Source organism: Halichoerus grypus, chromosome 3 (assembly GCF_964656455.1).
Source record: "Halichoerus grypus chromosome 3, mHalGry1.hap1.1, whole genome shotgun sequence".
Lineage (NCBI taxonomy): Eukaryota > Metazoa > Chordata > Mammalia > Carnivora > Phocidae > Halichoerus > Halichoerus grypus.
In genome coordinates, this window is record NC_135714.1 from 70386981 (window position 1) to 70399830 (window position 12850).

The following is a 12850-nucleotide window of genomic DNA, read 5'->3' on the forward strand; positions in this document are numbered from 1 at the left end:
GGATTTTTTTCCTGCACTTTGTAACATTACATCAAATTTCTTATTATTAGTAACATGAATTAATATTTCTTATCCCAATCATTCTTTTAAATAACATTTCATTATAAGCTAGTAAAGATCAGGACTTGATTTTGCCACGTCTTCCCATACTGGTGACTTTCATGCTTATAAATTGGCTCTTCAAGTTGACAAGAGATATTAGCCAGAGTTTCATGGTACTTTTAAATATTTTCTTTTAAAAACCAAGATACTTTTGGGGATGCCTGGGTGGCTCAGTTGGTTAAGCGTCTGCCTTCGGCTTAGGTCATTATCCCAGTGTCCTGGGATCAAGTCTCGCATCAGGCTCCTTGCTCAGCAGGGAGCCTGCATCTACCTCTGCCCCCCCCCCGACAAATAAATAAATAAAATCTTAAAAAAAAAATCAAGATACTTTTGGACAAAATACTTAGCAAGCAGCAAAAAACATTTTAGAATAGAATTAAAAGGTGAACATCTCTCACCGTGAATCCAGTTCTTTGATCTTGGATTTTTCACATTAATCATTTAAAACTGGTGAACTGTAACTTCAAAATAAATTGAAACATTTTTTTCCAATATAGGTGACCGGAGCTCTAATAAATTCTTTTGCTGTGGCTTAGCAACTCAGGCCAGTGGCAGATAAAGGCTCGATTACACGGAAAAGAACCGGGTAATTCCAGACCCTGTCTCATTTTATTTCAACATTGGGGAGCTGGAGCATATGGGATTAGTTCCACTGAGGCAAAGCATTCTGGAAGCTAAACTGCCAGGCAGGACTTTGCTATTTTGTGTGATTACAGGAAAGTAGAATTGGAATGTAACATCAACAGGTACCCACTTGTTATTGAACACTTAGAGGACTCCAGATTCTATACTAACTGCATTACATTATGCGATTTAAACTTTACAGCATCCTGATGATTTAGTTAGTTGCTATGATTAGCCTCTCGTATGGGTGAAGAAAATGAACCACAGAGGAGTCAAGTAACTTGCCAAAGGTCACATAATGTTCGTAAGTGATTAAGTCAAGATTCATACCATATGATTCACAATAGTCCCATCCTGAAAACAACCCAAATGTTTGTAAACAGTAGTATGGATAAATAAACAGCTGTCTAGTCACATCATGCAATACTATGCAGGCAAGAAAATGATGAAGCTGTAGCTACCAACAATAGCAAGGATACACCTCACAAACATAGCGTGATTCTGTGTATATAAAGATCAAAGATAGGCAAAATTAATCGTGGTGTTACAAGTCAATACAGGGATTACCCTCGAGAAGGAAAGAGGGATTGCTGGTTGGGAAGAGTTCTAAAAAGTGCTTCTAAGGTCTTGTCCTATTTTTTGACCTGCATGGTGGTTAAATAGATGTGTCCATTTACAGTAGCTCATTGAGCTGCACATTTATGATTTCTGCGTTTTTACCAATGTATGCTATACTTCAATAAAAAAGTTTATGTTTTAAAAAGCAGCATCTCAGTTGCATTGCCCAGTTGTTAGTAACAACCACTGATAAACACTGCTTTCTGCTGGGAGAAGTCTTCAGTGTGTCTCTGTGAAAGCTCCATCATTGATCAGATGCTGAGCAAAAACCAGAGTCAACCGAATCCAAGACAGTTACGGTCACTAGGATCATAGACTGCAGCAGCTCAGGCCATGTGCAGCTGAGGATCCAAAGAAGAGTCCTACAGGGGCAAGCAAGCCGCTGCTCCATCCCAAAGCCAGAAGTGCACAAACCACTTGTGTGCTTGCAACCCTACCTTTCAGCCCAAATGGTGCCTTTGTGTGAAGAAGAAAAACCTACATCTCCTCTCAAGCGACTTTACAGCCATCTCCTGGAAAATCGAGTTTAAAGGGACCTGAATATGAACAGTGCAGCCTAGAACTGTGTAGTCTACAATCCACACAACTGTGTGTGTTGTTCCTGCTTTGACAAGACTCGGTGAGATCTTTTACTTCTGCTGAAAGCACTATCAGTGGTGATCAAAATAAATTTGTTTCTCACGCAAAACATGTTCTCTCTTGATTTTCACTTCTGGACATTTAATGGAAGAGAATCAAATCTGAATCAAAAGAGCTACAGCATTTACTATGGCAAAGAGAAGGAGGACGCATGACAGCTTTCCCAGCCCTGCTGGACTCAGATCCTCTTGGCTTATCTGGGTACCTGGGGCTAAGAACCTGGCAGCGGAACAGGATGCCATGTAGTAGCTGAGAAGCAACACCTACAGCTATCTTTCATCAAGTGAAGGAAGGCCAAATTGGATCAGTCTCAGGTAGCCAGGGGACAATCACCAAACTTCTACTGGCTCTGGGCCATGGGTCTGCACTGTGACCTCCTCAGCAGTCCTTTCATCTTTTAGAAAAAAAACCTCAATCCAAGTCTGTGTTGATTTTAAAAGCTATTAGAAAACAAATACACATTAAGAAAGAAAATAGAGATGAATAAAAGGAACAAAATAAAATTACTTGTCATTATCAAAGAATAACCACTCTCTAGGTGTGGTTAGAGGAAAACAGCTTGGTATATATCCTTGGGAACTTGTAAAATGCAAGACATAGTTCTTTTATATACGTATATATATACATATGTATATATTATATAAAAATAAGATACCCACCCACGTCAATGTTTATATATTTATACCCATACAACTATATGTTGTTTGGGTTGTTTCTAGAACTTAGATACTTAATTCCAAAAGAGCATGATGGTAGAAAACAAATTTGAGCATATGTGTATGTGTATTTATTTGACAATACATATTATTTACACAATAATTCAACATTTTAAGAGTTATTACTTGCTAAAATATAGAAATGGCCAAGCACTGTTGGGGTATGTGCAACCAGTAGGATCCCCTGGGGTATGGTGGCCTCACTAATCAATTCTTTACAGTATACAGTGGAGCATACCATTACTGTGCCCTGCTTGCTACAGGAAGTTCTTCAGGTATTATAATGGCATGGGTTTTTAAATGTATAACTATTATAATTTTTTTTACAATTCCACTGTTTGGATGCTTTTAGTGTTTAGAATCCTAGATTATACTCTTTCTCTTTACACCATTTTGTTTCCACAAAATTATTAAAATTTATTATTAACTTTTATTCATGGTACAAAAATATTACTCTTGTTTTGTAATTTCTTGCTGCTAAAAGGGATGAGAAATGCTTTGAGAGCTGGCTTCTAGGGGTGCCTGGGTGGCTCAGTCATTGAGCGTCTGCTTTCGGCTCAGGTCATGATCCCAGGGTCCTGGGATCAAGCCCTGCATCGGGCTCCCTCCTCAGTGGGGAGCCTGCTTCTCCCTCTTGTGCTTGCTCTCTCTCTCTAGTGCTCTCTCTTTCTCAAATAAGTAAATAAAATCTTTAAAAAAAAAAAAAAGAGCTGGCTTCTAATTTGATAATTTCCCTGCAGCCACCTCTAGACCTCTAGAATGGTCAGCCTGGAGGGGGTTAATGGTTGATAATACTGTTGTACAAGAGACTTTGTGCAACTTTCTATTTGGGCAACTTCAAGTTTATCATCATTAATGGTAGTTTTCATTAGACAGGGTAAGAAATCACATAGAAGTTAAACATAGAAACAAATTTCATTTCACTAGACAGGGTAAGAAATCACACAGAAGTTAAACATAGAAACAAATTAAGGAAATACATGCTCACTTACCAATAAGCAAGTAAGAAGGGGACCCCAGTATGCCCAGCTGCTGAAGCCAGAGTGACAATATGGCCATGATTATTCTCCATCATCACTGGAAGAAATGCTTTTGTAGTCTAGAAATAGTGTTTATTAAGAGAAAAAGATATATTGTTATTTCTGATTTGCAGACCCATTGGGAATATTTCCAAACAAAGCTATATTTTGTTAACATTTTTCCTAGAATAAAGGGAAAAACCCAATTAATTGCCAAATTAAGGCGACTGGATAGGATGCATAGATTGGAAAAACTATGCAAAGCAATGGATACTGAAAATTTTGAGAATCCATTTCATTTAAATTGTGAACTTCTAATATCCCCTGATCCTCTACCCCTTTTGTCATTGATGTTTTCTATCATTTCATATATTGAATAGATATAATAATCTAGAGTTATCAAAAGAATTTATATGTAATGTGAAATTGTTAGAAAATAATTTGGTTATGTCAGCAAAATACTGAAATGAATAGCAATCTTCCAGTAGTAATATTTATGCAATAAATATTTACTGAGCACCTACTATGTGATGGGGATTCAAAAACATTAAGACAATGCCCTACGTTCTAAGAAAGGCAGAAAGACAGGCAAATTCATCAGTTATAATACAGATACAAAGACAGATGCCAATAACTTGGGAATACTGACATAAAATAATACTGCATTTTCACTAATTCTAATATTCTTTAGAGATTATGTATCCCAAACTCACATCCAAGAAAACTTTGAGGGACCCTTTCAGTAACTGGCTATTTGGGCAATTTTTAGCCTCTTTAGAAACTCTCTCTCTCTCTTTCTCATATATATACACACACAGATATATATGTCTCTGTATATATTGCATCTGTATATATATATCTGTATCTATAGACCTTGAATGGTGAGGTTTATGATAAAGTTGGCAACTTTGGGGCCAGAAAATACTCAAGGCCTGAGTCTCATGAGAATCCGAAAGCAAACTGGGCTCACCCTTAAAAGAACGACACAAAAGGACTCAGATGACCCCTAATCCCTTTCTTCATAAACAATGTCACATAGATGTGAGAATCTAGTTTAAAATTAAAACATATGTAACACCTAAAGTTTATTATTAATTACTTATTAGTATTAATATTATTAAGGGGGGGAGGAAGAATGGTTGATGAGATTTGGTCAGAGCATGAAAAATGACTTCTTTTTTTTTTAAGTCTATTTATTTTTTTTAATAATCTCAACCCAACGTGGGGCTCGAACTCATGACCCAAAGATCATGAGTCTCATGCTCTTCCAAATGAGCCAGCCAGGAGCCCTGAAAAATGACCTCTTCGTATATTATCCTTAGTACCTACAGAAAACTTCAGTATTAATTTGATACATTTTTATGTCTGCTGAAATCTCCACTTTAAGATTTTATTTACTTATTTATCAGAGAGAGAGAGAACATAAGCAGGGGGAGCATCAGGCAGAGGTAGAAGTAGGCTCCCTGCTGAGCAAGGAGCCTGATGAGGGACTTGATCCCAGGACCCTGGGATCATGACCTGAGCCAAAGGCAGACACTTAACTGAGTCACCCAGGTGTCCTGAAATCTCCACTTTAAACAAAGTCTTTGGGTTTTACAAAAGGGAATGTTTTCATAAAAGAAGTCATACCTACCCAGAAATGTGCAAGTACATTAACTTCAAAAGTCTTTTCAATCTGAGTGTCTTGTGTTGCAAACAAATCCGATGTGTAGACTACACCAGCATTATTTACTAAAATACTAACATCTCCAATTTCTTCCTTCACCTTTAAAAATAAGACAAATATCTATATCATTAAGAGTTATGAAGGAAGGTTTGCATGCAAGGATTATTAAAGAACTATGTCTTCCTCTATTAGATGTGGGGGGAAAAGTAGTCTTGTAATCTATGTACCAATATGGAAAAAAGAACCTTTTAATCTTAGGTACTTAATTTCAAAACAGCTCTACCTATAAGTCTGGTTAGGTAGAAGTTTTCTTTTGCAATTTACTCTTTTGACTTTTGCTCTATTGATTTTACTCTGAGAGGCATCTGGCTAATAAAAACATAACCAGTGGCAAAAGACAAAACAAAAACAAAAACAAAAACAAAACAAAAAAAACCCCAGCATTTATTTTTTAAATACTACTTCAAAAGGTAAGCAAAAAAAATTTTTTTTAATTAATTGGCAAACGCAGGGACCATCTGGGAATCTATGTAAAACTGATTATACCATTAAGCTGGTCACATCTTCTATTTCTTTATTTTTGTAGTACAAACTATTTATTTTGTTGCTCACCAACCTTCCCCCTGCAGGTGACAGTTGGCCTAAGGGCTGGCAAAGCCAGAATATCTTATCTGATATTTTTACAGTTCTTTGAGTAACTAAGCTTCTTGGTGGATAGACCCTAGAGTTACAATGCATTCTGTTATACATTGTGTTCCAAATAAAAGTTAACTTCTGTTAAGAGTTATCATATTTAGATAGTGCTACAGTGTGCTGGGGGACTGAGGGGGAGGTGGCAAATAGCCTGTTAAAGGCTTTCATTGTGCTATGCATTTTGCAAAATTTCATTATTTATCTCATTTAATTCTCAAAATAATTCCATGAGCTGGCAACTCTTGGTATGCTCACTTTAGAGATGAGAAACATGAAACGCAGAATGGCTGTTTCTTGCTCAAGGTCATGTGACTATTCAAGGTCACATGGAGCTGAGACTCTCCCAGACCTTCTGACCTCAGAGCCCAAGACAAACCTCAAAGCTCAAACAGAAAGGAAGCCAGGAGGTGGGATACCCATCAGTGACCCAGTAGGACACCAGTGTGCCAACAGCTGAAGGCTTGCCAGCCAGAAATGAACTTCATCAGGTCGTATTTAAAGTATGAAAGAGTCAAGCTAAGATACTGGGCCCTTGGTCAACACTATTTGTACCTATAGCCACATCTCTAGCACGATATGAAAACTGTCGTTCAGCATAATGCCCCTCAGTTATTGAGAAGAACAGGACAGGGTGTGTGATTGAAGTGATGAAGGTGCTGTAACGCCTCCAAACTAGCGTGACTTAAAACACAAATCGCTCTTTTATGCTGCCAAAGAATTTGCCCAGACACACTGGTCCCTTCCTTCATCCTTGGGCTCCCCATCATCACCTATTGTCTCTCCACACCGTGAATGTCTGCTCTGCACATTTCTCAATAGTGAAAGCAAGCCATGAGTTTAAATGCTTAGGTGACACAAAAATGTCCTGATATTAAAGTAACCACATCAAAATAACTTCAAAATATCTGATTATCACATGTCATTGTGCATATTCTGTTAAGCATATTGTTTATCCTTGAGCAATTTCAGTAAAAACACTAGGGTTAAAACCCATGGAATAGGTTCAAATAATGAAATTACCTTTTCCAGAACAGCCTATTCCCAGATGAATCTAGACACGATCACTGTGTGCCAGGGACTGATCCAAAGACTTTACATCATTAATTCACTTAATCCTCCTAACAACCCTGAGGTGGGTACCACTGTGATCCCCGTATTATAACTGGGGAAACTTAGGCACAGAGAGGTTAAGTAACGTGCAGTGATAGAGCCAGTGGTAACTGGAAGAGTGTACATCTCTCTAAAGGAAAATCATTGTTAATTTAAGTAAAATAGTAACTGTTAAATGCAGAGGTTTCTTGTTTACAGGCCTTGCTCTTACTGTACCCCTCCCTTCCAGGAAGCTATTTCCCACCACTAGCCTGGGTAATTTCTACTTAGTTGGTTTTTTGTTTTGTTTTTTTTTAAGAGAGGGAGGGAGCGAAGGGTGGGGGGGTGGAGTGTGGGGAGGGGCAGAGGGAGAGGGTAAGAGAGAGAATCCGAAGCAGGCTCCACACCCAGCACAGAGCCATACACGGGGCTCGATCTCACGACCCTGAGATCACGACCTGAGCTGATATCAAGTCAGTCACCTGAGACACCCAGGCGCCCCAATTTCTACTTATTCTTTTGACTTAGCTCAGGTCTCACCAGTAATAGAGGCATTAGCTCGAAATAAAAGTTTACCATTCAAAAACAGAAGTTAAAAATGTCCTCAAATCTAAAATTCCCTAAACAAGGAAGTTCTCAAGGCTGGTTGAATCAGAATCTTTATACTGTACTGGATCAGATTATCCAGGGGTAAGGTCCAGGAATGTGTATTTTAAGGAATTTGCCCAGATAATTCTACTGACTTTCTTACTATTGTAGCATTTAGTTAACAAGTATATGTATGAATGCGTTCGGAGTGAAGCTCCGTTATATACACATAGCATATTTCAGTTGTATATAGAAGAGGCAAATACTGCTTTATAGAGATAAATCTATGATCAAAGCCTGATAAACAGTTAAATTTATCCTAACTCCCTAACCCAGTTCTTTGACTGGGCATCTGAAGACCCCGTCAGTGATCTGCAGTGTCATCCAAGAATTTACTTGTAGCAGAATCACATGGGTGAGGTGTGGGTGGGTATGTGGGGTACTAAACGGGCAGATTCCTGGGCCTAGCCCCCGATCCACTGAAAGCAAACCTCAGGCGTGTCATTTTTTAACAAGCTCTCTGGAAGATTCTAGAACACACTGAAGTCTGGGAAACTCAGTTCTAGGTTCCAGTTCTGGGTCTGCCACTAGCTGGCTGCACAACCTTAGGCAAATCACAAAACTTCTGCTACTTTGTCTGCATCCTGACAGTGTCATCTCCAGGATCCCTCCAGGCTCTGACATGACCCGATCCTACCCAATGCAAAATTTCACCTTCTTCGCAGAGCTGTAAATATTTTCTCGGTTACTGCAGTCTACCACAAAGGCATAAGCCTTCGCACCCAGTCTCCTGCATTCAGCAGCTGTGTCCTCAATTCCGCGCTAGAAAGGGAACAAAAAGTTTGATAAAGAGAATGAAATAAATGACATGAACATATTATATCAACAGCTGAAAATAATTAAGAATAGTCAGATTGTTTGAACTAGCGTTAGGCAGGAATTTAACTGGACACATTTTTGTCAGGGATATAGGTACACTTTGCTCTTAGTACTTTGAAGATTCTTTTATTTGGAACCAAACTTAAAGCAAGCTTTTTTAAAGAACATAAAAATCTTAAAATACTAGTTTTGTATTCATGAATTTTACATACTTTGTGAATGTGTGTGTGTGTGTATTCCATATCAAGATTTAAAAAAATAATATTTAGCTTTTTCTTTCTGTCACTAAAAACTATCCACATACATCAATTTTCTAGCAAAATAAATAAATAAATAAGGGGTTAATTACATTCATTCATTCATTCACTCATTCTTTTAACATTTTAATGTGTAGGTCATAGTCATGGTGCTTAGAAGAACCTTACAGATAGAAATATGAATGAGACAGAGTACTGACCTCAGCAAGCTCACAGTCTAGTAGAAAGAAACAAAAAGTAAGTATAAGATTTAGGTAGGACATATGAAATTGTTATTGTGTTGGAATAAAGGATTGAATATTGGCAGTTTCACATGGTTCAAACTAACACATTGTGGTAAGTATAACAACAGAAAAATATACAGAAAGTTATGGGAACACAGAGGAGGGGCATGAAATAGAGTTCTAGAAGAAAAGGTACCAGGGGCACCTGGGTGGCTCAGTTGTTAAGCGTCTGCCTTTGGGTCAGAATCCCAGGGTCCTGGGATTGAGCTCCGAGTTGGGCTCCCTGCTTGGCGGGAAGCCTGCTTCTCCCTCTCCCACTCCCCCTGCTTGTGTTCCCTCTCTCGTTGTGTCTCTGTCAAATAAAGAAATAAAATCTTTTTTAAAAATTAAAAAAAGAAAAGGTACCAGAGTAGGGTCTTAAGGGTGAGTAGAACAGACAGGTAAAGAGAGGGGAAAGGACAGGCAGGCAGAGTGTAAACAAAGGGATGGATAGGAGAAAATTCAGTAGGAAAATATTAGCAGATTGGTGTTCCTGGGTCATAAAGCTCAAGGCCGGTAAGAGTCCAGATTAAAGGGCATTGTGTGGGGCGCCTGGGTGGCTCAGTCATTAAGCGTCTGCCTTCGGCTCAGGTCATGATCCCAGGGTCCTGGAATCAAGCCCCACATCAGGCTCCCTGCTCTGCGGGAGGCCTGCTTCTCCCCCTCACACTCCCCCTGCTTGTGTTCCCTCTCTCGCTGTGTCTCTGTCAGATAAATAAAATCTTAAAAAAAATAATAAATAAAAATAAAGGGCATTGTGTGTCATACTAAGTTTTATCCAGAAAGTTAGGAGGGGGGCACTGATTAAATTACAGAATCAGATTTGTGTATTATACTGATTACTCTTGCTAAAGTATGGAGAACAGATTTTAGGGGTCAATACTGCAGGAAGAGAGAAACATTAGTAGGCAGTTGACAATGATTCAGCCAACAGATGATACAAGCTTGAACTGTGGCACGACTATAAAGAATGTAGAGAAGAGAATGAGCCTTAAAACATATCTTTAGGAAGCAAAATCAGCAGGGCTTGGGGACAACATGAGGAAGGTGGGAAGAACCGAAGTGACGTCCTTCCTTTTTTAGTTTAAGGAACTGGCAACACAGTGTTGCAACAAGTCAGATGGAAGTCACAAGGAGAGCGGAATTTGAGAGAAGGAATGACGAGCCCAGTCTGGAGTGTTGATTTTGTCACCTTAAATTCATGATCAGACCATAGGGTTCTGTTTTTGTTTTCCTTTTTTTGTTTCCATTTTTGCTTGTTTGTTGGTTTGCCTGTACCGATTTTGTAGCTTTTTCATTGTAAAGAATGTCTCAAACCATACCTTGGATTGAGGGTTAGTCTGTGAACTCTGCAAGCCAAGAAATTATTGTCAGCTAACGCACAAGTGGGTGGACTTACTACATTTACCCACAGAGAGAACGGTAGAGCAGAACGCTAGTGTGTGAATTTGCTGGTAATCTGTAATTCCTCTTGCAGAAAACCCAAATCTGGACAGCTATGGAAAGAATTCGCAGTTCGCCCAGTGAACTTACTGTGACAGTAAAAGAAATAGGGTGTTTTCCCTTTTGCTGAAATCTCTCACACAAACTGTTGTTTGTCCTCTGATGAGGAGCCCTTATTCCCCAAGGGACATCAAAACGTCTCAAGTAAACCTTATGCTGCCCTCCTGTACCTAACAGGCAGCTTTGGGCCCCTTCCTTCAAAAGTATATTTCATTAATGTAGTATATACATACGATGGAATATTATTCAGCCTTCAAAAGGAATAAAATTCTGACACATTCTACAGCATGGATGAACCTTGATGATATCAAGCTTAGTGAAACAAGTCAGATACAAAAGGACAAATATTGCATAATTCTAGTTATATGAGATACCTAGCATAGTCAAATACACGGAGACAGAAAGCAGAATGGTGGTTGCCAGGGGCTGGAGGAGAGGGGGCTGGGGACTAATTGTTTAATGGGTGCAAAGTTCCATTTGGGGATGACGAAAAAGTTCTGGAGATGGATAGTGGAGGTCATTTCATAACAATGTGAATGTACTCAACACAACTAAACTGAACGCTTAAAAATGGTTAAAATGGAAATTTTTATGTAATACATATTTTACCACAATAAAGAAAGTTTTAAAAAGTATATGGTACTGATTCTTTGGGTATTCACAAAATTCAGTTCTTATTTGGAACAAATTCTACAATAAAACTCCATTTGCCCTTTATTCCATTTGTGGAGATTTGCTTAGTACTGGTTGGCTTTCTCCATCAATGGACAGAGTGTGAAGTGACAAACATGCCCTTCCTTTATGTCTGCAATCATGCTTTGCCTATTTCCCTGGTCTTCCCCACTTAGGGCCAAGGTATGCACTCCACACCTCCTGAACTATGCAACAAATTTAAGTTGGAAATTCTGCCAGGAAAAATCTTAGACAGTCTCCATATTCATCTGGTAAGAAATAAAAAATAAACAGACCTTTAAAATTTTTCTCAGCACAGTGGAACTGCTCATCATTCTTCAACATTTCCCTTGTTAACCTTTTTCCTAATGTGCTGGATTCAGTTCTCAATTTTTATTTTTTATTATTATTTTTGTTTGTTTTAAGATTTTATTTATTTATTTGAGAGAGAGCGTGCACGCACACGTGCGCAAGAGCATGAGCAGGAGAGGGGGCAGAGGGAGAGGGAGAAGCAGACTCCCCGCTGAGCCAGGAGCCTGATGCGGGGCTCGATCCCAGGATGATGGTACCATGACCCAAGTGGAAGGCAGACGCCCAACCGACTGAGCCACCCAGGCGCCCCTCAGTTCTCAATTTTTAATCCTGGGCTCTCCTTTAAGACTTTACTTATTCTTTGCCTCTATCCCCACAACCAAAGCTTTTTGCCCATTACCTAGACTACTAAACATCTACATGTTTTCCTGATTCTTTCCATTGTTTTTTTCCATTCATTAATTCACTTTAACATTTGATAAACAGTCTTTGAGTATATATTAGGTGCTCACTACTTGCTATAAATTTATCTTCACAGGGACGCCTGGGTGGCTCAATCGGTTAAGCTGCTGCCTTGGGCTCAGGTCATGATCCCAGGGTCTTGGGATCCAGTCCCGCATCGGGCTCCTTGCTCAGCGGGGAGCCTGCTTCTCCCTCTGCCTCTGCCTCTGCCTGCCCCTGCTTGTGCTCTCTCTCTCTCTCTCTCTGACAAATAAATAAAATCTTTAAAAAATTAAAATTAAAAAATAAATTTATTGTCACAAACTTAACTAATGAGGCATGGGGGTGACACTGGTCAAGAAATGTGATTATCTACATAAAACAATAAAAAATTCATGGCATCTGTCTCTGTAGAATAACAAAGCTGAAGCCACCACTAATCCCTCCCTAAATTCATGCTTCTTTTCTGTGGACTTCATGATGAGTAGGAAGATGTCTGTCCACAACATCCTGAGAAGGGTATCTTTGGACATTGCTATCCTTGCTGCTTGACTTAATCTGAGAAATTTGTCTTTGGGGACAATTTGTCTTTGAACCCTGGGGGGAAAGAATTTGATCTGGCCCCTCCCTGCCCTTCCAGCTTGGTCTGAAAACAATCTGAAACTCTCCTCTTCTTCACTCATTCTCTGTATAGCCACCAGCCCAAAAGTTTTATATCTCTAGGTTCTGCTGCCTGGACTCCTTGAAATTTCCACCCTACCCTCCCTCC

At 39.2% G+C, this 12850-nt stretch overlaps 1 protein-coding gene across 1 annotated transcript in view; it reads right to left on the reverse strand.

Annotated features, from left to right (window-relative positions):
* Nucleotides 1-12850, reverse strand: part of HSD17B11 (hydroxysteroid 17-beta dehydrogenase 11) — a 39431-nt gene that overhangs the window by 17392 nt on the left and 9189 nt on the right. Inside the window, exons 3-5 of the mRNA XM_036096741.2 lie at nt 8469-8576; nt 5352-5483; nt 3692-3798 (exon numbers count right to left, since the gene is read on the reverse strand). Of these exons, the coding sequence (XP_035952634.1) occupies nt 3692-3798; nt 5352-5483; nt 8469-8576 (347 nt within the window). The remainder of the gene's footprint in view (nt 1-3691; nt 3799-5351; nt 5484-8468; nt 8577-12850) is intronic.